The sequence below is a fragment of the Mustela nigripes genome, chromosome 16, assembly GCF_022355385.1.
Source record: "Mustela nigripes isolate SB6536 chromosome 16, MUSNIG.SB6536, whole genome shotgun sequence".
NCBI lineage: Eukaryota > Metazoa > Chordata > Mammalia > Carnivora > Mustelidae > Mustela > Mustela nigripes.
In genome coordinates, this window is record NC_081572.1 from 11,784,125 (window position 1) to 11,808,831 (window position 24,707).

At 56.9% G+C, this 24,707-nt stretch overlaps 1 protein-coding gene across 2 annotated transcripts in view; it reads right to left on the reverse strand.

Moving 5' to 3' along the window:
* Nucleotides 1–354: 354 nt before the first annotated feature.
* Nucleotides 355–24,707, reverse strand: part of AXIN2 (axin 2) — a 28,399-nt gene continuing 4,046 nt past the window's right edge. The window contains exons 2-10 of one of the 2 annotated variants that reach the window (XM_059380612.1): nucleotides 19,876–20,016; nucleotides 11,621–11,723; nucleotides 9,013–9,153; nucleotides 8,337–8,845; nucleotides 7,882–8,076; nucleotides 7,304–7,537; nucleotides 6,750–6,845; nucleotides 5,346–5,513; nucleotides 355–1,911 (exon numbers count right to left, since the gene is read on the reverse strand). In XM_059380612.1, the coding sequence (XP_059236595.1) occupies nucleotides 1,785–1,911; nucleotides 5,346–5,513; nucleotides 6,750–6,845; nucleotides 7,304–7,537; nucleotides 7,882–8,076; nucleotides 8,337–8,845; nucleotides 9,013–9,153; nucleotides 11,621–11,723; nucleotides 19,876–20,016 (1,714 nt within the window). In that variant the 3' untranslated portion in view covers nucleotides 355–1,784. The remainder of the gene's footprint in view (nucleotides 1,912–5,345; nucleotides 5,514–6,749; nucleotides 6,846–7,303; nucleotides 7,538–7,881; nucleotides 8,077–8,336; nucleotides 8,846–9,012; nucleotides 9,154–11,620; nucleotides 11,724–19,875; nucleotides 20,017–24,707) is intronic. The other variant, XM_059380613.1, reaches the window with a different exon arrangement.

Here is a 24,707-nt window from a genome sequence, read left to right on the forward strand (position 1 = left end):
TTTTCTCCCAGTATTCCTGGGACTACCCCATCTCCACTCCTTATCTCATGGACCTACCTGGCCAGATGCAACCCGCCTTCGAGGAAGAGCTAAAAGGAGGTGGCAGGGGGAGGGGAACGTCAGAGGAGGCGGTCTATAGCCTGCAGGAGAACGAGAAAATCCTCAGCAAGTTAGCCTGGCGATTTGAAGTCAGGGTTCTTCAAAATGCCAGGGCGGGGCCCCCTTGGGGGAGAAGAGGTCCAGATCAGTCGGAGGTGGGCTCTAGCAAGGTGGGAAATCCGGCCCAGGGGCTCACACACAGAAGGCTGCCTCTGCCCTGCTCCCGCCCCAGGGGACTCAGAGACGAGGCCAACGTTTTGAAAAATATAAAATTTTAATAAAGGCTACATCTCTTAATTACAATAATTATTGTACCAAGTAATTTTCCTTAAATGAACTCTTTATAATGCATAATTTACAGTATAAGTAGAACAAAATGCCATGGCAAAAGTCATTGAGTACAAGACTTGTAATAAAAAGGCATAAAATATATTTATACATAAACCCCTTTCAAAAAACAAGGGAAAGTTGGAGCCCTCAATATAGGGCGACACACGGAGCGGGACACCGTGCAGGTACAGGTACTGTACTGATTTCAAGTCAAGCACTAGAGATAGTGGATTAACACTCTTTTGTCGTACAATATATACAGACATATAGTACAGGGAACAATGGCAAACAGAATGTACAGATTAACTTAACACGAAAACCCGAACATCAAAATGAAGGGGTCTGGAGGAAAGGGTGCTGCTGGGTCTTCCCACAACGATTCTGCTTCTTTGCAGGGTAAGGGGGGAGGGGTTCCAAAGACTTGTTAAAAAAACAAAAACCCAACCAACCAAAACTCCAAGGAATTGTTTCAACGCAAGTGCGAGTTGAACTCCAAGGTTCTAGCAGGCCTCGGCCGTTGGGTGCCGAGCCTTGGGGGGGGGGGGGGTTCGGAGTTACCGAGGAAATCTGGGATCCCCAAAAATGAAGCTCCCACCCCCACCTCCCACCCCACAGTGGATTCCATCCCACACGATGATCCCCAAATGGCGGTGACGTTGCAACAGAAGTCAGTCCTCAAGACCTTTACGACAAAACAGAGCAGCACAGAAAGAAAATGCACCAATTTTCTGCGTGTGTCAATGGTAGGGCACCATTTTAAAAAGTCTATCTTCACTTGGAGAAATGCAGGGCAAAGCACAGTAATTCCCCCGTTAATGAAGACATCATGAATGCACCCCTAGCTCAACTCTCAAGTTTGGACAGGACGATGAAAACGTCCCCTCTCCCCCGTCCGTGTTTAAAGCAGCATATCCATTAACTGGGGGGTGGGGGGAGCGGGGAATCAATTGTTCAATAAATAGCAGGAAGGGCTCCTGTTCAGGGAAGCTATACACAGTCCTCAGTTTGTGGGTTTCAGATCCCCAGGCGGTCATAGATTACCTACGCGTGGCAGTCTCTCCAACACAGCCCGTATCTTCAATAGCCAAGAGTGGTCATGTTTTTAATAAATAGTTCAGGCTTTTCTTATCTCAGTACCCAGCTCGTGAATAATGAAAACCAACCTCCCTACCCTCCCCACCCTCCCCGAGCGGCCAGTGGCCAATTCTTCCCGGGATTTTTGTTTTCTTCATTGGTTTAGTTTTCCTTCAAAACATCTCATCGCGGTCCGTCACGGCCAAGGCCGGGGGTGCGGGCGGGCGGGTGGCCCCGCAGTCCGACCAGCACGGAGGCCAGGGCCCGACCCGCACGGAGGCTCAGTCGATCCTCTCCACCTTCCCCAGGATCCTGCCTTCGTACATGGGGAGCACCGCCTCATCGTCCCTGATCTCCTCGAACACAGCTCCGCAGGCAAACTCGTCGCTCGCTTTTTTGAAGTAATACCTTAAAAGGAAAACCCAGAGAGCGTCTTGGTGAAAAGTGCATTTTCTACTTTGCTTAGGAGAAAGGCGAGACGTCAGCCTGGAGGACGGAGGGGTCGTGAGGGTGCTGCTGCCGCAGGTGTGCACGGGGACCCTGGGGGGCGCACAATGGGGTCACGGGAGCACGGGGCCAAGCAAGCAGCCTCCTGCCTGCAGTCCTCCTCCCAGAACGCTTAGGCCAACCCGCAACCCGCAACCCGCAGCGCCGCGCTGGGCAGAGCGAGCGCACTCTGCAGAGGAGAGCGGCCTGAGGCTTTCTCCCCATTTGGGGAGGGGTGTGGGGAGAAGGGCGGGACGGGCAAGGCACGCATGGTCCATTTGCAGTAGAAGCCACCAAGGTTGTGGGGAGGGGGTGTCCCCTCCAAGAGGCCCCAGACCCAGCCACCCTGAGCCTGCAGAAGTCTGTGGAAGGCGGACACCTCCGGTCCCCCCCACCCCGCGGCGCCCACAGGCCGGCTCCTCTGGCCTGACCCTGGCCCAGCCATGGGGACAGGCCGCTGCAGGAGGCTGGCCAGCGCCACCTTGCTTCCCGGGGCAGCAGACCGCCCCCGGCCGCCGCCTCAACCCTCTTCTTCCCATTTCCCTCCCCCACCCTCCAACCTCACCCCACCCCACCCCTCCAGGGTCAAACACTAAAGACCCTTCTATTATGCCCCTTGATTAAAGGTCCCTTTTATCCCACCCCGGACTTCTTTCTTCTAAGGCTGTTTAACTGTGTGGACGCAAACGACCAGCCTCTCTCAGGAGAGCCACATTCAGAAGCAACTGCTGTGTGTCTCCCCCCGCCCCCCCTTCCAGGGAGACCCCTCAGGATTAAGCCTGTCCCTGCAAGCTGTCACCTTCAGCCAATAAAGGCCGCTTGTGGAGGGAGGGGCCTGGTCCTCTGGGGGGAGGGGGACAGCTCTCTAAAAAATTTAATTGTGTCTCAGGGTTACAGTTGTTGTTTTGTTTCTGTCTTTTCATTTAAAAAAAAAAAAAAGTCCCCTTGGTTAGAGCTCAACTTCTTTCCTCTTTAATGAAGGCAAGCCAAATGCTTTCGCAGGAGATAAGGCTCAATAAAGTGAACCAGCTGGGTTTAGCCAAGGTTCCCTGTTAGTGGTTCCCAGCAAGGCCACAGCGCCGGGGCGACCACTTCCTACCCAGTGGATTGGGTCGGGGTGCTTGGGGAGCCCAAGCGGGCAAGGAGAGGGACATGATACATAGGGGACCCTGGACAGCCTGGGGGGGGGCCCTTCCTGACACGAGGCCACCCTTGGTTGTGCCCCAGTCCCCCAGCTCTGACCCCTCCACTCTACTAGTTGGGCTTCCACGCACGGCCCCTCCGAACAAACATGCAGTGACCTTTTCCAGAACTGTAACCTCTTCCAGAGAGGACAGAGGCCACGTTCCCTCGGCCCCGGCCCCGAGACTTCAAATGCACTGCGCTGCCCTCATCTTCTCCAAGAAACAGGCTTTTCCAATGCAACACGCTTTATGTGGCCATCTGTGCTTTCTCCTGACGGCCGGCACCAACAGTGTCCAGCGCGTCTGGGGAGACTGCTCTCCTTATGAACCCCTGCCATGTTGCGATTACTCAGTGCCCCCCGGGCCCCCCCCAACTCTGCGGCCCCATCTTGGCCAGGCTTTTTATGGGGGGGTGGTGAGGGGGAGTACGCACGGGAGGACGGGGCATCACCCCCACTGGGAGGGCCAGGCCTGGTACCCGGTGCCTCCGCGCGCCAGCTCGGGCCAGAAAGATAAGGCGGCCGGGAAGGCTCTGGCCACAGCCTGATCCAATCAGGAAAGAATTCTGAGAGTCAACCATTTGTGTAAGTCTTTGTGCATTAAAGGGGAGGCCGGGGCTTCAAAGCCGGGCTTATTAAGTGCGCCTTAGAAAAAACAATCAGAGCCAGATGTGGCCGGAGCGGCTGAGCGCGGAGCTTCCCCTGCTGCCGCGGCTTGGTGCACCCGCGTCCTTCCCTCCCGAAGGTCACCTGCAGGTCCCCTCAAAGTCCAGCCGAGGCAAAGCTGGGATCAAAATGAATCCCTGGAGGGGCACACTTGTGTAATTAGTTTCACCTTGTGTTGTTCAAAATACAAAAAAAAAAAAAAAAAGCAGAAGAAGAAGAAGAGGAGGAGGAGGAAGAAGAAAAAGAAGCAGCAGAGCAGCCAGGCCTGTTCCCCAACCCCGGACACATTTTCAGAATCGTCTCTGGCCTGGTGTCGCACGGAGAGCTCTACTGCCCAGCTCCGCGCCCTGCGCCTTCGTCACTCAGGGGTCCTCGCCCCTGAGCCCCAGCCCTTCCCTGCAGGAGGAATCACTCCAGACCCCCGGCCGGCCGGGCACCCAAGTCTCCGCACAGGGCCAGCTCCGAAAGGGACGCAGTCTCGGGGCCCTGGAGCCAGGCCCACCCGGCGGGTCACGCAATCCTGGGACAGTTCTCCACGCCTGCCTCAGGCTCCAGGTGGGGGTGGGTTGGCACTTTCGGAGCACCTACTGGGCCTGTCCTTAAAGTGAGCGTGCAACACCTTGTGTGTGTACACGCGTGCGCACACACACACACCCCCATCTTGTGCACCACAACCCAAGATGGAGCTAGAGCAGAGCCCATGCACGTCCCTGGGATGAAGGCCATCAGGGAGGAGCAGCTAGGACTCGAGGAACCCAGGTGGAGTCATCACCCACCCCGCGTTCCCGGGGAGGACACCAAGAAGTGGTCCCCACTCCGGGATCCTCTCTGGGGCCCTAGAAGGCCAGGCAGGCGGCTCCGCTGCAGAGACAGGGAGGGGAGGGCTGGAAAGAGAGCGAGTGCCCCTCCCAGGAAGACCGGCCGGCTCGGTCCACCCAGTCCCCACCCACAGGGCCGGCCCCTCTCAGTTATGGACACAAGAGCATTTCTCCTTCTCAGGACCCACACGGCGAGGCGGCTCTTCAGGGAGAAAGGCTGAGGGAGAAGGCGGTCTCTACTTCCAGGCAATGGCCTCTGCCCTTCCCTAGGCCTTCAGTGTGGACAGTCAGTCTCTCCTAGACCCAAACCTGCTCATCGGTCTGTCCGTCTGTCCCTCCCCAACATACACTGCTCGCTGCCTTTCGGGAAGGGCCTCCACGAGACAGCCAGAGCTCAGCTCTCCTGGCCAAGCCCCCTTTCTCCTTCAGAGTCTCATTCACCTGGGAGGAAAAGCCCCCGCAGGCCCCCCCAGAGCCCTCCCAGCGGCCTCCCTGCCGCTCCGCTGGTATTTCCGTCGGTGGTGAGGGGAGAGAGGAAATGAGAAGGAACAGAAGTGCCAGGCAGCCCGGGGGGCCTCCCTGAGCACCTCCTGAGCCCCCTCCCGGGTCTGGCCAAGCCAGGGATGTGACACTGCCTCTTGGTCCTGAGCACGCAGAATGCAGGGCAGCAGAAACCTCAGGACTCTTACCTATAATTTCCCTTTTTGCTGAGCTGCTCTTTAAAGTGGCCCAGGGTCAGGCTCTGAGCCTTCAGCATCCTCCTGTATGGAATTTCTTCTCCACAGAAAAAGTATGTGACGACCAACTCGCTGGCCTGGAGCGCGTGGACCCCCGCCAGCTTCTTTGGCTCTTTGTGACTGAGAAAAGAAGATGGAATGCAACAAGTTTAGCATTCGAAGGCGGCAAGTGCACACACAACACACGCGCGCGCGCGCGCGCACACACACACACACACACACACACACAGGCTCTCCAACATGTTCTCCGAAGAGAAAGCGAGGCTGCACCCGTGAGCTCCAAGGGAGCCTGGGTGTGCCTCCCCTCCCCCCAGGTCACGCAGGCAGCCACTCTGGGGACACAGTCCAGGTCATCTGCCCGCACCCAGGAAGGGACAATCTCCTCTGGCTTGTACACACTGCTATTGTTCCCCTCACTACCACCAAATGGGGTCTCTTTCGGGCTTGCCAAGGAAGACCAGGGGAGAGGCTGCCACAGAGCCTCGGGTCCACTCAACCCGGCGTGAGAATGCTGTAGAGAAAAACCCAGAGCATCTCTGGGGACAACATGGACACCAGAGCCCACCGGGAGGGGAAGCTCAATCATTTCGACCTCCCTCGTTTATTCAGAGTTCACAGAGTGGCTTTAAAAAAAAAAAAAAAAAAAAAAAGCTGCAGGCCTGGAGGGCTGGTGCACTTCAGGCCAACCGATGAGAAACAACAGGGCAAGGGCAGCAGCTGGTGCAGGCCGTCAGACACCACTCTCGCTGCTCAAGATGAACCAGCTAAGGAAGAAAACTTGAATTATTGAGACCCCATTTCTTTCTAAATGCACCATCCTGGAATTCAACGGAGCCAGGTTCTCTGCCCACTGGGCTAGAGTGTAACCTGATGGGAAGAACCATGGCACCGCGGGGGAAGACACAGAGTTCTCCCCAAGCCAGAGGAGAAGATGGTCCTGGAGCTCTGCAATGGTGGAGAAGCACCTTCCTGCTCCACGTGACCAGACGTTTCCAGCTTGCTAGTTTGCAAGCTGAATGAGGGCAAAGTTTCCATCCGGGGGCGGGGACCCTCTCTTATCCATCTGCTAATGACTGCCCGTCCCAGCTTTTGATGAGCATGTGCCCAGGAGCCCTGAGCCATCCGAAACTTCGGGAAGGAACACCTGTGTACTCGTCCCAAGGCATCTCCCAGTGCTGGCGGGGTTTCCACGACCCGCCTCCCAGCCGTAGCCGCACTGACCTTTCCCTGTGGCTCCTGTTCACAAGGGGACTTTTATAAACTAGAGATTTCCAGGAACCCCAAGGCCGGGGAGTCAATGCCCCGAAATATAAACCACGCGGGGGCTTCTCCGCAAGGTCAGGTAAAGACACTCACTCTTCCGAAGCCAGGCTGGGGCTGGAGAAGGGCGGGGCTCCCGCCTGACCCCCGGTGGAGTGATTCCTGTCCCTCTGCTGACCGGCTGCACAGCACCTGAGGACACAGTGGGAGTGGAGGAGTGAGTCAGGCACGCCGGGAGCAGGCTGAAAAGCCTGGCGCTCTGGGCTCTCTCTGTAGACCCAACTTCCATCCGCGGGGAGCAGCCGCCGTAAGCCCCCTGGGAGCCCAGGGACTGGGCGATGTGCGCCCAGGCAAAGGGCCGAAGCTCTGGATCCTCCATCTGTCAAGGCGTCTCACGCTCTTCTACCCAGTCTTGCGGGATCGGGGCATTTGTAAGGAGGGACAGACATTCACTGTCCCATCCTGGCCGCCTCGCCTAACACAGAGCCCGACTGGCTCTTCAATTTCTTGAGGGTGGGAGGGAGACAGGTCTGTGACCAGAAGCCACCCCTCCTTGCTGAGCATCACTCCAGACGAAGGCAGAGAAGGCCCTTCCCTGCCGCAGCCCCAGCTCCCACCTCCGCCCCCACCTCTGCACCGCCACTACTCACCGCTGCTTGGGGGGCTTGGACACTTCAGCCAGCCGGCGGCAGGCCTCCTCCAGCTGCGCCAACGTGTTGGGCGGGGTCAGGGGAGGCATTGCGGGGTCCTGGGTGAACGGGTGGGCTCGGGGGGTGGCGCGGGGGTGCCCGTTGCTGGCCCCCAGCAGGTGGTGCCGGCCGGCTCGCTCGGCAAGGGGCGCACGGGCGGACTCCAGCGGGTAAGCCTTCTTTGTGCTTTGGGCACTGGGCAAAAGGAGAGAGAGAGAGCAGAAGGAAAGAAAAGGGGTTAGAAAAACTGGAGACGATGACTTCAGTAGAAACTTCTCTATCCTGCCTTCAAAAAGAAAAAAAAAAAAAAGATCCTATCATCACACAGACAGGGGGCGATGCCAAAAACAGGACATTTTTGCGACCTGCTCAGTTCGGCGTTTACATATGAAGATGGCAGGAGCACACGGCTGTGTGGCGCCACGTCTCGCGGGGACAGCGGAGGGGTACGGGTGTTTTCGGCCAACTGCAGAAACGGCCACCCCACAATACTGCGCAGGGACGCCCATGACCCCAGCCGCGGCGGCGGTGCTCTTTACCTAGGGGCCTTGGGTTTGCTCTGCCGCTCACTCTCCAGCATCCACTGCCAGACATCCTGCGACCTGTCTCCTTCCTCCCCTGGAAGCTGCAGGGCCCCTGCTCCGCCGGGCGCCCCTCCTTCCCTGGCGGGCAGGGCCAGGCCCGGCTCCATGCTTCTCCCGCTGCGCTTGGGCAGGGTACTGCCTCGGCTGCTGCTGCGGGGAACCAAGAACCACACCCAGCCCCGAGGCCACGTCACATCTCTGGGGCGCCTCGAATCGGGGCAGGTCGGCGAGCAGCGGGGAGACACGAAAGACCCATGCACCTGCTCCCCCTGCCCCCCCCCCACCCTGAGCGTCCCTCCTGGAAGCTAATTGCCTATGACCTCCGATGCAGCCCCCCCACCTCGCACCTGCCGGGTCCCTGGGTGGGAGAGAAAGCCCCAAGGGGATACCCTGGTCTGCCCGACACTTACCCAAACTGCTCCGCCTGCGCGGGCTCCAGTGCCTTGGGGTGACTCCTGCACTTGGAGTAGCAGTAATACTCCGCGCCCCCGGGGCAGAAGCAGCGCACCCTCTGGGCGGCCTCCGCCTCGATCTCCTCCTTGGTCTTGGGGAGGGCGTGGTGGTGGATGTAGTGGTGGTGGACATGCTTGGTGGTCTGCTTGGTCACGAAGCCCTTGGCTGCGAGGAGGGGGCAAGTGGCCTGCGAGGCAGCCACGGGGGGCAACTTGCCCCCGGGCGGAAGCAGGGGGTGGTGTGGCTGATGGTGGTGGTGGTGGTCCGGGGAGCGGGAGCGAGGGCTGTAGCGGCCCACGCCTGGGGACTGGCAGCCGGGGGTCTTGAGGACCCTGGACAGGTGGTCGTCCAGAATGGTCTGCGGGTCCTCCTCGTAGCTGCCGGAAGGCAGGAGGGAGAGAGGGTGCGGGGCGGGCCCCCCATCCCTGGAGCTCAGCGCAAGCTCGGAGGCCTCCTTCTCTTCATCCTGAGGGTCAGGCGGCAGAAAGGGGAGGCAACCGGTGAGCAGGAGGGGCCAGCCTGGGTCGTCAGTGGGTCACGGGGAGGGGCGGCGCCACGTCTCGCGGGGACAGCGGAGGGGTGCGGACAGCGGAGTGCGGGCCTACCCGGGGAGTGGACGGGGCCCCGCACTACCTCTCGGATCTGCTGTAGGCGCTCCTCTAGGCTGTGGCGGCTCTCCAGCTCCAGCTTCAGCTTCTCCAGCCTGGAGATGAGCTCGGCCGCGAAGGTGGCAGGCTCCACGGGGGTCATCTCCTTGGGCAGGCGGTGGGTTCTCTACAGGGCAAGGGGAGGCAAGACGCGAGGCATGTTCAGCGGGGCCAGCACGCGGTGTGCACCAGAGCTTCCCGGGCCTGGCGGCAACGGCCACAGCCACAACCACAGCCACAGCCACGGCCAGAGCTGCAAGGGCGAACGGGCAGGCGGGCGGAGAGCGGCGGGCGCAGCGCCCGGGCTGCTCGGGAGCTTTATGCGCCGGCGCCACGGCCTCATGGAGAGCCATGGTCCCCACCAGCGTTTGCCTTGGGCAGGAGCAGTTGGTCGCACTCCGAGAGGCCCGGCTTGTTCTCTCTGTAGTACAACCAGCCCATCAGTAGCTACTCTGAAGTAGAAAATCTTCAAAGACTGTTGTCAAACATCAAAAAAAAAAAAAAAAAAAGGCAGCCCTCTGCAGTGGGGAGGGAGGGGGAGGGACCAACTCAAGGAATAAAAAGTAGAGTCCAAACAGAAAGGGAACTGGAAATTACAAAAAAAAAAAAAAAAAAAATTAAAAAAAAGAAAGATTGGAAGGGAGGTGGGGGCCGTGGGGGGTGGGGGGCAGGAAGAAACGGGAGTCACACAGCCGGATCAGAAGAAGTGGTAATTTATTTCGTGGCCGCACACCGCGCACCTCTGAGGTGTTGTCTCAACACTGTCCTACATCTCCCCGGCTCTCCGCGCCCCTCCTCCCCGGCTCTTTGTACAGAAAATGAAGAACGATGCTGCGGGCTAGCAGAGCACCGCTGCGCTGGGCTGCCTGAAGCTGATCTATCAAGGGAAAAGGGAACATCTCCAAATCAAGTACAGAATATAAAAAGGCACCTAGGGTGCCTGCCAAAAGCAGCAAACAGAGGACTCCCACTGCCCGGTTCTACGTCCTCCGGTCCTCCCGCCACCGCTGCCCCTTGGCGGTCGGCCTGCTCCTTCCTCAATGGCCCTCTTGCTCTGCCCTTTCCTTCAGGATGGGGCGGGGGGGCAGAAAGCTGACCTTCGAAAGTCTGTGATCCCCCTGCAGCTGAGCAGGGTTCACCCCAGTGACGGGCACCCACAGAGCCAGGGAACCATGTCTGGGGGTGGGGCAGGGAGAAAGGTCCCCCAGGAACAGGCCGTTCTCAGGCAGGCTGGCTCCGTTCGGCCCAGATCAAAGCTCTGCCTTATTATGGAGAAAGTCGATCTGCACACCCCAGGACAAAATCACCTAACGTGCAAGTATGGGCAGTAGAATTTTTTATTCACACGCATACTCCTCTGCACCCCCGAAGACTGCCCAGAAAAGAACCTGTGTCCCCAATACCACTGTGTTTGTGGGGTAACATTATTGAGGGGGGGTGCTGAAGGGCCCCAGGAAAGCGTTGTTAATATGCTAAATTTTTGGACCAAGTCCCCTCTGGATGGTCAGGGGCTTTGAGAGAGGAGCTGCTCTAAGCGACAGTAACCCACGCACACCCCGCAATGTCGAATCAGCAACTGGACGTGTTCATTTCCTGAACGCAACATCACTGATGAGCCAATGGCATTCTCAGAGGCGGGCAGGAAAGACTCGCGAACGGAGGTGCCGCTCAGAGCTCGGCACTCCCCTTCCCTCCCTAAGGACAGTACTCTTGCAGCCTTGGATCTCAGCGTGTTGCAAAAAGCAAAGCTCCTAAAACACAGACGAGGGGCCTCTGCTGGGTTTAGGGGGGCCACATGCTGGCCGCCCTCCGGGCCTTGGAAACGGAAGAGGAGATACAAGGAAAGGATCTTTACGCCATGCTGGCCTCTCCTGTCAATCACAGGGAGAAGCTGCTCACGAGATCCTAACTTCCAAAGGCTTCATTCATTCAGCATTTATGAGGTGCAGATCCAACAGGAGGTACTAAGCCAAGTTGTGGGGTTGGGAACAGACAAGACAGGACAGCTGCTTGCCGGGGCTTTGGAATTCAACGGGAGACACAACCCAGGGATGCACTTTTCCTTCTGTGGGAGGCAGAGATGCCTGCCGTCTCCTCATGCACGCATCAATCAGCACGTTTTAGTAAGCACCTGTTATGCACCAGCCACAGTCACTGTGTACAGGGCATTTCGTGGAACAGACAAAACTCCCTGCCCTCGGGGGGCCTCCACTCTAGTGGGAACCCACGGAAGGAAGCATGCCTTAACTCCCACCACTGCTTGGTTTCTGCGAGAGAACTGCTGTGGTTTCTTCTTTGGAAAGAATCTTCTTTGTTGGATTGAGAAAATGTTCAAGGAGGTTCAGGGAGGAGTTCCAGGAGGTCAAGGAGCTCAAGGAGGTCGTCTCAAGCTTCCCTCTGCTCAGCATCACAGCCCGAGGAGCCAGGTAACACCACCTCTTGCCTGGTTCCCCCTTTCCTTCCCTTTCCCCTAGCAGACCCCAGGCACTGCTGCTCCTCTGACCCTACACCTGCCCCCCTCCACCTCCCATCCCTCTTCTGCAAGACTCAACATGACCAAAAGCACCTGCCTTCCCCTTGCAGACAGTACTCACCGGGAAATGAGGTAGAGACACTTGGCCATTGGCCTTCACACTGCGGTGCATTTCTCTCTGGAGCTGCTTCTTACTCCCCACACGGTAAGGAGGGATTCCGTCTCTAAGGGAAGGGAAAAGACAGAACCCACAGGCTCACAAGGATGCTCTCAGCACGTGGGCTAAGTCCCAAGCCCTCCCGAGACCCAGGGGTGGAGAGGGCCCTGGCACGCCGCCACACACTTGTGCCCCCGTCCTGGGCCCCACGGCTACTACCCCCAAGGGGAAAGACCAATCCCAGCTCCAGCGGCCAAGTCCCCTGCCCATCAGCCACCTCTGGCAACTTGGCTCCTTCTCAGATTCGGGACCAACAACTTGGAAAGAGCTCGGTGAGGTCCTCCTACAAGCTCTGCCTGGGAAGTGGTTACCCTCCAGCCAGCCCAGAGTGACGGCTCTCCATTTCATCTCACAGGCAGTACACGTGGGAGAAACTCTGGCCCCTTTGGAGCACACCAGGGCAAAACACTGCAGGAAGTGGAGCACACCAGGGCAAAACACACTAGGGCCTGCAGAAAGCTGAGCCAGGCCCTAGTGAAGCGGGGCATCCTTCTCCGACAGTTAAATGTCTTTGTTTCATAAATCACCCACAAGAGTAGCTCTGGGATCCTTCCATCCCTCGGCTCCAAGCCCTGCTAACTGCCCCCTCCAAACGAAGGAATTCCCACGGACACGTGACCAATGTGGGCATAAAGAAAAAGCACCTGCTATGTGGCACTCCGGGCAATTTCAAGTATGTGAGCACCTACTACGTGAGACCTTACTCCAGGCGCCGGGTGACCCAGCGGGGACAGAAGGGGTTGAAGATGCAGACGACTGCTCTCACAGAGCCGACATCCTAACAGGTGGTACGCAGGAGGTGGAAAATATCAAAGCAAAATCTACAGCAGGTTAGAAGGTGTTAAGAACTGGGCCAACATACAGGGAGAGAACAGAAGGAAAGGATGGGGGAGGGGCAGTGAGGGAGTTCCAGTTACATGCGGGGGGCGGGGGAGGGGGTGCCAACCAAGTCCTCCCTGTGAAGGTGACCTCTGAGCAAAGACCTGCAGGCAGGATGAGCCCCTATGTCTCTCATCATTATATCCTGCCCCCCCCCCCCCAAATCCCAAGTGGAAGAGGTAAGTAAAGTAAAGAAAAGCCTCCGCCCCAGCCCGTCTTCACTAAGATATGACCTGGAGAGGCTATGATTTTTTTTTTTTTTTTTCCAAAATTTCATGCTTGAAAGCAGTCCATGGTCAAGGTGTGACCCTTTCCCCCACTGTCGGCCCTTCCAGTGGCCACTATCGACAAAGCCTCATTCCAACATTCTCATAGTGAATCATGCTTGGAGGCTGTAAATACTGAAATTAGGTATTTGGTTATTTCCCTTTTCCTGGCATTTTGTTCATCACTGGGTGAAAAGAAGAAAAACATCTCTGGCTCACCGGCCGGGGGTGAAAATCAGCAATGCCTAAAAATACCCAGGAGCAGCCGGGGGGAACCGGTTGACCTCCAGCTCCTCATCTGTAATGCCCTAGAATTCCAAGCAGCTGCCTTTTCCAGAAATCTGTTGACCTAAGCCAGATCACAGGAGATGACACGGATCCTGACCAGTCCATACATCCCTGAGGTCAGTTACCCAAGCTTGGCTAGGAATTAGCACAGAAAGGATCGTTTTACTGAAGGTATAGTGGGAGAAAAGGTGTCAGTTATCTAAAGCAGGGGGGCTCCTGGGGGGCTCAGTCGGTTGAGCGCCTGAGTCTTGATTTCGGCTCAGGTCCTGATCTCGGGGGTTTGGGGACCCAAATCCGCATGGGGCAGCTTGCCCAGCAGGAGTCTGCTTCAGATTCTCTCCCTCCGTCCCTCCCCCTCCCCCACTTGTGCGCGCTGTCTCTCTCTACAAATCTTTTAAAAAATATATAAAAAAAGCGGGAATATGCACACGAGGATGAGTCCTGTCCCAGAGAAAGGGCAAGAGGGCCAGAGACCGCACACCAGGCGACTAGCGCAGACTCCGTGTCCAAGACAGCCCCCCACGCACTTGACCAGGCCCTCGAAGGCCAGGTGGGATAAAAGGGTCTAAGTTCTGAAACTTACTGAACCACCGGGTATATATTTGCCAAACCTCAATGTTTTCACGTTGGGATCACCTACAAGACAGGAGAAAACTGGGCGCCACGAGCATGCCTGGCTTGACCAGGAACCAGATGCCACCCAAGAGGCTGAGTCCTACGTGAGGTGGCCTGCCGTGAGGTACGTATACTCCAACTTCATCCCGAATTCACCCAGTTTTACAGATGGTCAGAGACCCTCTGCAGCTCTTGTGGGGTCAGTCGGTAGCAATGAGACCCAGAATCCCAACTCTGAGCCACAGCCAGACTCCCGCACAGGTGTCCTTAACTCAGCCGCCTACCCCTCCCACCCCACCTCACCCGGAGGAGCCAAGCTTCCTGATGGTTCGTTTCCTAAGCCCCGCGAAGTCACATGACACTCTAAAGGGGTGAATGGAAAACTTGGGGAACATTCTGGAACACAGTACCCCACTTGGTACTCCCTGGCTATGGGGCATGCCAGGTAGTTTCCAAAAGCACAGTGAGGATCCCCTTGTCTCCTGTCTAATGTTCCTTGAGGGGTAAGGGTGACCATGGGGGTCCTCCAGGTTGGGTCTCCCACGGATCTAAACCACTTCTATTAAGCCAGGGCTGTCCCACAAATATCGCCCATGACTCTCTCCTGACCAGCAACACCTCTACAGGCTTCCAAAGGGTGGCTGGCCTCTGCTCCAAGCCTCTTCCTGACAGTTTTGTGGGGGGAACAGGAGTCAAGCACCCCACAGACTTCCCTATGACATGGGGAAGACTTCAAGAGCCTGAGAGGAGGTCCCCACTCGTCTCCCCCCAAGACTGTCCTCAAGTGTCCCCTAGAGCCTCTGCTCTTCCCCTTTCCACCCAGATGGATCCGAGGTAAGGTTTTTGATACCTCTTGCTTTTTCCGTACAAAGCAGAAGAAAGAAGAGAACTGGGGGAAGTACATATAGAAAGGGGGAGGCGGGGAGGAGCAGGTGCCTGGCCAACTGAAGGCAGAAGAACAAATGATTTCAGCACCGCCCCCAGGGCAGCTGAAGGAGCCAAACTCAGGACAGGAAACCTGTGACCGAGGCTGAGGCTGAGAAGAGAGAGCGCAACATAGAGAGGCTCAGGGAGGCTTATGAACAGGCGCCTTCACGGACCGGGGCTTTATCCCCGCACCAGCCAAGAATCTTCTTCCCAACAGCCATGAACTCCAGAAGAGGGCCACTCTGCCTCGGATTCAGGCTCTAGACCTTCACGATCCATCGTCTCCTGGACCCTCAGCACGGTGAGCTGCCAAGTGCCGGAGTTCTGGTCCCTACACCGTCCTCCGCTAATTATAAGCATTTTAGTTAACGAGCCCACTGCTGGGCCCAGCCATTTCTGGGGAGCACTGGTCTTGAAGCATGGACTCCACTCCGCTGCCACGTAAGCCAAGCCCATCAGCTTGGCCTGCGGACTCCGCTGCGCCCCGCTGCCACGTAAGCCAAGCCCATCAGCTTGGCCTGCGGATTCCGCTGCGCCCAGCCTAACCGGAGCACCGTCCTCCCGAGGCTTCGCGGTAAGCGACCCGCTCACACACGTGTCCACTCCCGCTCCCATCTGGCAACCACTCAGAAGGCAGCCTCTGATCGCAGCCGACATCAAAAGCCTGGTTTTGTAAGATCAGATCAGATCTGAACTTCACTCGGGGGCCTTTCCTGGTGCCCAGAGTAAACCCATGAATAAGATATAAGGAAATACAAGTCAATAAAGAGAAGAACCCGTTCCACCCTTCGGCAGGAACCGCCACGCCGGGCTCTCGTGCTGGTCCTGTGACACCCGGAGCGGAAGCAGCCTCCACGCCGGGCCAATCCTAACTCCAAGAGCAGCTCTGCACAAAGACAAAGACACCCCAGAGATGGCTCCCGTGTCGCAGGCGTCGCAACCACGCTTCCTGGCTGCGCCCTCGATACAGGAGCCCCACTTGGGCGGCGCCCGGCCCCGGCGGCATCCTCCCAGGCCCGGTGCTCCGGGATGGGCCCCCGGGCCTCTGTGCCTGGAACCCCAAGGGACAGGGCTTTAGGACTTCAGGGATACTGGCAGCTAACTGCCCCCGCACACACACCGAAAAAAACAGAAAGCGATTTCTTCTGAGAACGGTGGTTTCAGAGTAACAGGCTCATTACACCGCCTTCTCCAAGGCCTACCAGGAAGGCCCAAACCCTCAACCATCTTTAACAGGCTTTTTCCTTAGCAGAAAACAGAAGTCAGCAGTGGGCTTTGGGGGGGAGGCAGGGATTTCTCTGGAGCCCCCGGCAGCTCTGTACCTCCAGGGCCCTCAGCCCAGGGCTCCCTGGAACAACCGAGGGCAGGCCAGCCCTGCCCGGCTTCCACTCGGGCCCTCTGGCAAAGGCCCCCGGGACTTAATTGGTCCTGTCGTAAATGAGACAATTGCTTCCCGGGCTTGTGTCTAATGAACTCCAACCTTCTGGAGTCTATTGAAGGCCCCCTGTGACCCCCTCTCCCCCTCCCCGGCCGGGTCCCCTCCCCACCCCCCAGCAGGGCGGCCAGCCCCACTCCCCAGCCCCTGGCAGCCCGAGCCGCCCATTGTGACAGGGAGAAACAGCCAGGGCTCTCTTCATGCTTTATGGGGCGTTCCTATTCACTTGTTCAAGGAAATTTCAAAGGGGCCCGCTACCCTCTTATCCCCGCTAAGCCTCCCCAGAAGAACAATGGGCTGAAAGCGGTTCAGTGCAGCTTTTCATCCCCCACACACTTTATTTCTCGCCTGCTCCCTGCTCTCATCTGTGCGAGGCCCACAATTGGCAGCGCTCTGAAGAGGGGTCTAATCCCAGCCCTGGGAATCCCGGGTGACCCGCCCGCCACCGGGCAGATCACACCCACCCTGGGCCAGCCGGCCAGAAAGTGGCTCGCAGAGCCCGCGCTCTCCGTGCGCGCCAAGCCTTCAGGAGCAGGACGGCCCAGGGACGCCCAGCGCCTGGCAGCCCGAGACCCAGAGGAACCCCACCCCCACCCACCCTCCAGAGGACGGGTTCTTATTCCAGAGAACTCTTTGCCACCACTGTGGTCTGCATGAGAGAAGTGGCCCTGGCCAAACAGCTCCAGAGAGAGAGGAGGACCCCACACTGATGAGGTATTTGCCCCAAGTTGGCATGACCCTGCCCAACGGGTAGAGCTGCACTGGTGGCTCAGGGATGACCTGCCCATCTGGCTGGGAGAAGGCCTCGAGGTGCGTAACACTGATGTCAAGAAGGTCAGACCCAATACTGAGGTCCTGGGGCCCCAAGCCTTCCAGGCACTTGCCTTTGGCCCTGATGTCCTACCACCCGGGACCCAGGGGTACCTAGCATGCCCCAAAGAGAAAGTGATGCTTCGAGGGGCTTGCCCTTTCCGGGCCCTAGCCCACGCCCTAGCCCAGTGACCTAGAACAGCCGACCAGCCAAGGTTCCCTCCCAGATCCCGGTTAGGGGCTAGCCGGGGCTTCATGTCCACAGGTGTCTCCGCTGACATGTAAAGGGCGAGAACTTTCAAGTCCTCTCTAAAATGACAAACTGAGAAAGTTCTTCCGGGAAGGGGCTGATGAAGGGGGGTGGGGGAGGGGTGGGGCCAGTGCCAGGGAGAAGTTAGAACTCGTTCCCTCCTATCCCTCCCCGTAACCATTCAAAAAAGAAAGCAGTGTGGATCCCTAACAGATAAAAGGAACTCAAAGTGGCTTAAAGGTCTCATTCCCAATGGGTCCTCCCAACACCCTGTGTTGGAAATGGTCGTGTTTGCGGCGAGGGAAGTGACAGGCAAAAGGCATGGGCCCTGCTGCACTAGCAAAAGGCCCGACTGTCCCAGCTGTGAGAGTCACAAGTGACCACCTGCCTCCTGACCTCTTGTGGGCCTCAGACAGGCATGGGGACTACACCCAAGTTAGCGCATCATGAACCCAGAACAGTGCCTCCACGGTGGGGGCTGACAGACAGACAAGGGCCAGAAAGCCAGCCAAGAACAGCTTCTAAGAAAACCAAACAGAAGCCTTATAGTCTTAGCACCCTCATTCCAACCCAACTAACTCTTTCACTCAAGACGCTAAGACCGCCCCCGCCCCAAGAATCCACAAATGAAAGCTAAGGGAGTAGTGTTTCTAGAAGCAAGCACACAGACAGAATATGGCAAAATATGGCGGTAGGCAGAATGACCGAGAGAAAAACGGAAAACCATTTTTCCAAAAGTGGGGGTGCTGCCCGTATGACTGTGCAGGGGCAGACAGCCTTCCGTGGCCTTGTGCTCTGGGAGGGAACACTACAATATAGCATGAAAACAGATCAGTTATTAATGATTGAAATCAAACAATAAATTATGCCTCATCCTTTTCAATTAACATAGGAAAGAAGGTATTGTTTTAAGGACTATGACCATCAAAGGGTAACTTTTCTCAAGTTTGGACAGGAAACTAACTTCCACAGAACCCTTCATTTCTCCACGTTGGATGAAAGAGGTGTACCCTTATTCTGTTCGCTTTAACGCCAAAATGCTCTTCTTGGAGTAAAATGGAACCTGTCACCTTGTGGCTCTCCCTCCCTTGACTGACAGGGGATCGGAGATAACACAAGGAAAGCCACTGGGAAGACCAACCGTGGAATCCCAAACCAACCATATCGACTTCCCTTCCAAGCGGCCCCATGCCACAGGCCGAAACACAGGACCCTGGCCAACGGAAACCAGATCATTTCCAACAAACTAGAATAAGAGATGGTCCAGTGAGGCTGCTAAAAGGAACAAATTCTACATATGCCATGATACATGGCTCAGTGGGTTTGCCTTTCCAAACTGTCCCCTTGGCAAAGGAGATGCCCACTGCAGACACACCTGTGGAACGTCTTCAAAGACCCTTTCTGGAATGGCGGTTCTCAACTGGACGCTGGGTGGGCTCTTGGGGGGACTTTTGCCCAACCCCAGGCTTCACTTCCCTTGGCTCTCCTGAATCAGAATTCCAAAGGATGACAAGAGATGGGGTACCCCACTCCACACACACACACACACACACACACACACACACCGTGATGAGACAGAAAGAATGGCTGTTCTCCACACAGCGAACACCGCTGCATGACTTCCGATGACTTTCAATGCAAACCGTGACCCCACCTGACAAGACCCCACCTGCTGACCTCCTCAGACCTTGCAGGCTGATGACTTGGATTGTTTTTGGAAAGCAAAGGAACAAACTCTAGGGGTGTGGGGGGATGGGCGAAATAGGCAAAGAGCGCCAAGAGGTACAGACCCCCAGTTACATGGTAAGTCAGTCACGGAGAGGAGTACGGCATGGGGACTTCCGTCGACAGCGCTGGAGCAACGCGGGCTGGTGGCAGGTGGACACTACATTTGTGGTGAACACTGAGCCATGAACAGAATGACGGGATCACGATGTTGTGTACCTGGAACTACTACAACGTGGTGTCAACCATACTTCAACAATAAATTTTTTTTTTTTTTTTTTTTAAAGAAAGGAGCAAACCCTTAGTATGCCAGTTGCGTTCGACTTCCAGAGATCCCAGGTCAGACAACTCTGGAGAGAAGCCCTACTCGGCGGAGGAAGCGGACACAGAGCAGGCCCTCCGCCAGCACGTAGTGAGCTGATGTCCACCAGAACACGTCCACGAGGGAACCTCACGCACCGGGGGCCTTCAGAGAGCTCTGGCTTTCTCACCCTCACCATCAACGCCTTGTCCTTCGGAAACAACCAACACACGTACACACGAATCGTCCCTACGTCACCCCGTCCCCCACCTCCTGGTTCTGCAGACTGGACACCTTGGGCTTCAAGACCAGCTGTGCACGTCCACCAAAAGGCAACGGACAACCAGAAGACGGCTTTCTGAACTCATAACTCCACGGATGGTCATCTCAACCTTCTACCTTACTTTAGGTTTCCACCGGCCAACTTTCCTTCTAAGGCCCTAAGCTCGCCACTGCCTGGATGACCTCATCGCCCCCCACACCCCACCCGTGCGCCACAGCCCCAGCACACTCCCCCACCCCCACCCCCACCACCAAGCAAATGTCCGCACGCGCCCAGATGGCCTTTGCAAGGCCAGCCTCGAGGGGCTGGAGACTGCAGCCAGCTGGCCTGGCAGGTCACCCTGCCCGCCGTGGACACGACAGGGCTACCGGGATACTTACACGCTGCTGTCCGTCATGGACATGGAGTCATCCGTCAGTGCGTCGCTCGATATCTCACTATCGTTGGCGCTGGTAGCCGGTGCAAAGACATAGCCAGAGCCTACATGGTACGGATTAACGGGATCGCTCCTCTTGAAGGACCTGGGGGAGAAACACAAGAGTGGCACATCACGGCTTCGTACCAGACACCCAGGCGACCAGGCAACTCGGGGACAAGCGAGGGCACGATCCCGCCACGTGCCAGGGCCAACCTGCGGCCCAGGCCCAGCCGCTCACCTGGGCAGACCGCTGGGGAGACTTAAGGGAGGGCAGCTGAGCCACCGGTTCACCCCGGGAAGAAAGCAGGCTGGGTTCCCCTGCTGCCAAGGGCAGGGCTGCCAGGGGACAGAGGAAGCCATAAGTAGCCCAGGGGATTCTACAAAGGGCTAAGCGCACACTCAGACAGAGGAAGGCACAGCACCCATCTCTAGGAGGGGAGGCTGTCAAACCACAGAGGAGAGCAAGTGCGTAGAGGTGAAGGGTCTTCTCCCCACCACCACGACCAAGCCTGCCCTAGAACAAGGTTTTAGGGCCCTCAGGGGTCTTAGGCACCCAAACTCCCCATCCGGGGTCTGTTAGCATAGTTCCAAGATTCACGCAACCCAAGGCCTGGCATTACCTTCTCACTTCCACCCTGGGTCTGGGACACTGGACAGATGGGACAGAAAAGCTCCAGACAAGGTTCAGAACTTGCACCCCACCTGGAGCTGGGCCTCCGCTGGGCCCTGCCCCACTCCCCCCACCAGGCCTGCCTTTCCCAGGCAACTGGGCTACGATCAAGACAGGCAGGATTTGAACGCGCAGCACAGCTGTTTCAGAGGAAGGTCCGGGCCCCTCCTCTGGGGTCTCTTGCCCTTTGTTTCAGTGGCCTCTCTGCCTGTCTATTCTGCCCTCCTGACTGCCTCCCAGGACCACCAGTGTGCCTGTCCCCTGCTAGGGTGCAATCGTCCTGTGTCACGCGAGAAGGACATTAAGTGGGCGGGAGGAGGGAGGAGGAGTTAGGGCCACTGTTGTCACAGGCTCCAGCAAGGGGCCTGTCGAGCCCGAAGTCACAAATGGCCCCCTTGACAAAGACCCTGGCATACTCCACTGGGCCCACCAAGTCTAAGCCAACAGCAAAGAAATCAACTCGGGGAGAAGGGGAAGGTCCAGAAGAAAGAACCCACTCCCTCAGACCACTGCACAGGTTTCTAAAGATGGCCGTGGGGGTGGCAGATGAAAGGGACTCACGAAAGGTCAAAGCAGCCTCGACATGCCATCGTCCAGCTCCTCTCATCTCCTCCGTGTGCAGCACGGTCAGGTCTGGCCTGAGCCAGTCTGGGTCTCTGGTCTCTAGGTACCAGTGGGCTGGCCTCCGTAACAGAGGGGCACCCTTGGGGAGGTGCGGGTCATGGAGAGTGGCACACGTTCACACACATCACAGCCCCCTGTGCTGGCCCCGCAAGGACAGCAGCCACCCAGGGCAGAGCCAGGAGTCGCTGGCAAGACGCGGATTTCTTTGGCCCTCACCCAAACTCCTTCTGCCTCCTGATAGAGACCAGCCTCAGGGGTCCAAGAAGTTCCAGCAGCACATGGGACCCGGGCCGTGCCAGCAGACCGGACCCAAGGAGGGTCGGCTGTGGGCAGGGGTCGCAGCCACAGTGTGGGGTGAGGGCCTCCGTGGGGACAGCTGGGACAGGAAAGCTTGCACTCCGGCCAGAGTGAGCACTCAAAAGAGAAATGTTACATCCAGGGCAGGAACATTTAGAGCCAGAATGAAGCCAATCTCCTCGCTAGAGAGCAGTGAGTAACAGTCAAGCGTCGCCATAGACAGGGCACTCGGGAGAGGCAGGATCTCCGTTCTGGGCGCGGGTGCACCCCCACACACAGCAGGTGCTCTACTCCACAGTCACCTGCAGCCTCACAACCGTGGCAGGAGGCGCAGAGCCCCAGGTGGAGGCCAGAGGCCTTGCCAGAGGCCACCTGGCTGGAGACGTGGCCACAGGGAGCCCAGATCTAGGCTCCACTATGAGCTCAACGTCAGCAGGGACCATGATTCCGTTCTCCTGAGCCAGACTGGAACATACAGCCAGATGCTGGTACAGATCGACCAGCAAGTGCAAATGAGGAAGGTCCCACTTGAACCCGTTGAATACCTTGGACCAAGTGACCTTAAAGTGCCCTTGAGACACTGGCCCCATCCTCAGTGTAGAGAGCAAGAAGTCTCCCCACTTCCCAGAATATGTTGTGATGATTACACAAGGACAGGAAGGCCCATCCATGCCTTGGCCCTGGTCCCATGCCCTCGATATGGGATTTCCAGACAGCAAGGCAGGAGAGAGAGGAGTGGTCGGAGCAGAGGAAGGGCAGTGAACTTTTTTTGAGAGGAGACAGGAGGAGAGATGACGGAGTAGAAAGGTCTCCTATAAAGGAAGTCAGAAGGAAGGAGAGGACGGCCGTGTCTGGAGCTGCCTCTAAAGGCAGGATAAGAGGGGCGCCTGGGTGGTTCAGTGGGTGAAAGCCTCTGCCTTTGGCTCAGGTCGTGATCCCAGGGTCCTGGGATCAAGTCCCGCATCGGGCTCTCTGCTCAGCGGGGAGACTGCTCCCCCCGCCCCCTGCCTGCCTCTCTGCCTAGTTGTGATCTCTGTCTGTCAAATAAATAAATAAAATCTTTAAAAAAAATTTATTAAAAAAATAAATAAATAAACAAACAAAATAAAGGCAGGTCAAGAGGAGAGAGGAAATGGGCTTTTAAGTCAGAAAGAAGAAAGCACTTCCTACCAGTCCGAGCGGACCATGGAGGGAACAGGATTATGGAGTCACCCAAGTCTTTTAAAAAAGCCCAAAGCTCCCTGCTCTCTGGGGTGCTCTGATGAGGAAAGTTCTCCTGGGTCCCCTCCTAGCTTTCAGAAGCCCAGGGGTAGGAAAGTGCTCGAAGCCCTTCCTGACAGGGACCAGGCGTAGGGGGAGGCCGAGCGCTGGTGCTGGCTTAGCTCTGGGCCAGCAGGTGGCCACGGTCAAGTCACCAGCTCCATGGACATGGGCTCTCCACCTAAAAAACACCTGCCTCCAACATGCCCGTCGGCAGGAAATTCCTACAATCTCGAGACGCGAGGGCACTGTAATTTGGGGAGATGTTGGTAATCCTCCAAAAAACCAAATGCTGAAGAAAACAGAGCTGTCGGGGGTTTGGCTCCTCCTTCCTCTACAGTACTTATCAGGACGTATGGTCACACGGCGCTGGTGTCTAGGCCTCAGATGCCTGACAGGCCGGAAGCCAGACCGGAAGCTCCATGAGGGCAAGGCTCAGGTCGGTCCCCGGTGCCAGCGGCTCCCTCTGCTGGTGGGGCGAGGCAGGAGCTCTAGGCTTTGCTCAAGTTCCTTAACAGACATGGGGCCATCTGATGGGTGGCTGTAAAGTGTATTGGTTTAAGAGGCATTAGTACGAGATCAAAAGAGCCCAGGGGGCCTTGAAGAGCCTTCAGACACTGGCTGCTGTCTCGGTGGCATTCCCTCAGACAACGTCCTGAAGTCAACCTCTTTGGGAAGCAAAAACTCCGAACAAATCCCTTCTCCCTCCCCAGCCAGAAAGACACAGAACTCCAATCCGTGTGTTCACAGCTTTGCACTCCTTGGAGTGGATCACAAAACACATGGGTCCCAAAATAAACTCGTGCTCCTCCGCTTCCCGAATAGAGGGCTGCCTTCGTGACCATCCTTAAAAACGGAATATATTGCCCTTATTAGCTCGCTTGACTGCAAGAAAGTATTTGGGTTTTCCTACAATTGTTACAGAGGAGGGCGGGCAGAGCAGAGGAAGGAGGCAGGGTCGTGGAGATAGAAACTCAATTTTTAAGAACCCAGAACATTGTCAGAATCGCCACACGGTTTTGAGAAAATGGATTAGAGCCCCTTTTCATGTATCTTTAAAAAAAAAAAGAGAGAGAGAGAGAGAGAGAGAGAGAAAAGAAACGGGAAAGAAACTTGACCATGCCACAGTAATTGTACCCAGATGCTTTATTTCTTCAGGACTGTTATGCTCCCATGGTTGCTGCAAGGATTTTGTTTTTTAATATTTTATTTATTTATTTGACACAGAGAAATCACAAGTAGGCCGAGAGGCAGACAGAGAGAGAGAGGAGGAAACAGGCTCCCTGTTGAGCAGAGAGCCCGATGTGGGGCTCGATCCCAGGACGCTGAGACCAGGACCCGAGCTGAAGGCAGAGGCTTAACCCTCTGAGCCACCCAGGCGTCCCTGCTGCAAGGATTTTAAATTCCTACAAAGAGCAGAGGCTTACAGTACCGATTCCGCAGGGGGCGGACCTGTTGGTTTGCAACGCCCATGGGCAAAGGGCTTTGGGCTGTCAGGCAGCAGGGGCTCCCGGGACCTTCAGGGAAGGGAAATTGTTTCCTGGCTCTTCCTTTTTTTTCTTCCCCAGCTAGTTCTTATCTCTTATCTTGATGCCTGGGCTGTGGCCCGGCCCCTCCCCCACACGCCAGGGCCAAGCCACCCAGAGAGCACCAGAGACCTGACGTTTGGGGCCTCCTCTCTCAAAACAGTACAACTTAACAAGTATTTCCACGTTTCGGGCTTGCCAAAAGCCCTCTGACAATGTACTCCTAAGTCACTGCCCCAAAGGCAACCACCTCTTCAAGAAGCATCTTCTAAGGCAAGATGGCGGCAGGGGCGGGGGCGCATTCAGTAAGGGGCCTGACACTCAGTTGGCCTTGGGCGGCTGAGCCACTAGAAACAGGCCAGCTCTCCCAAGTGGGTTTTGGCAAACTGCCTCCCTCAGAGAGCCCAGCCTCTCACT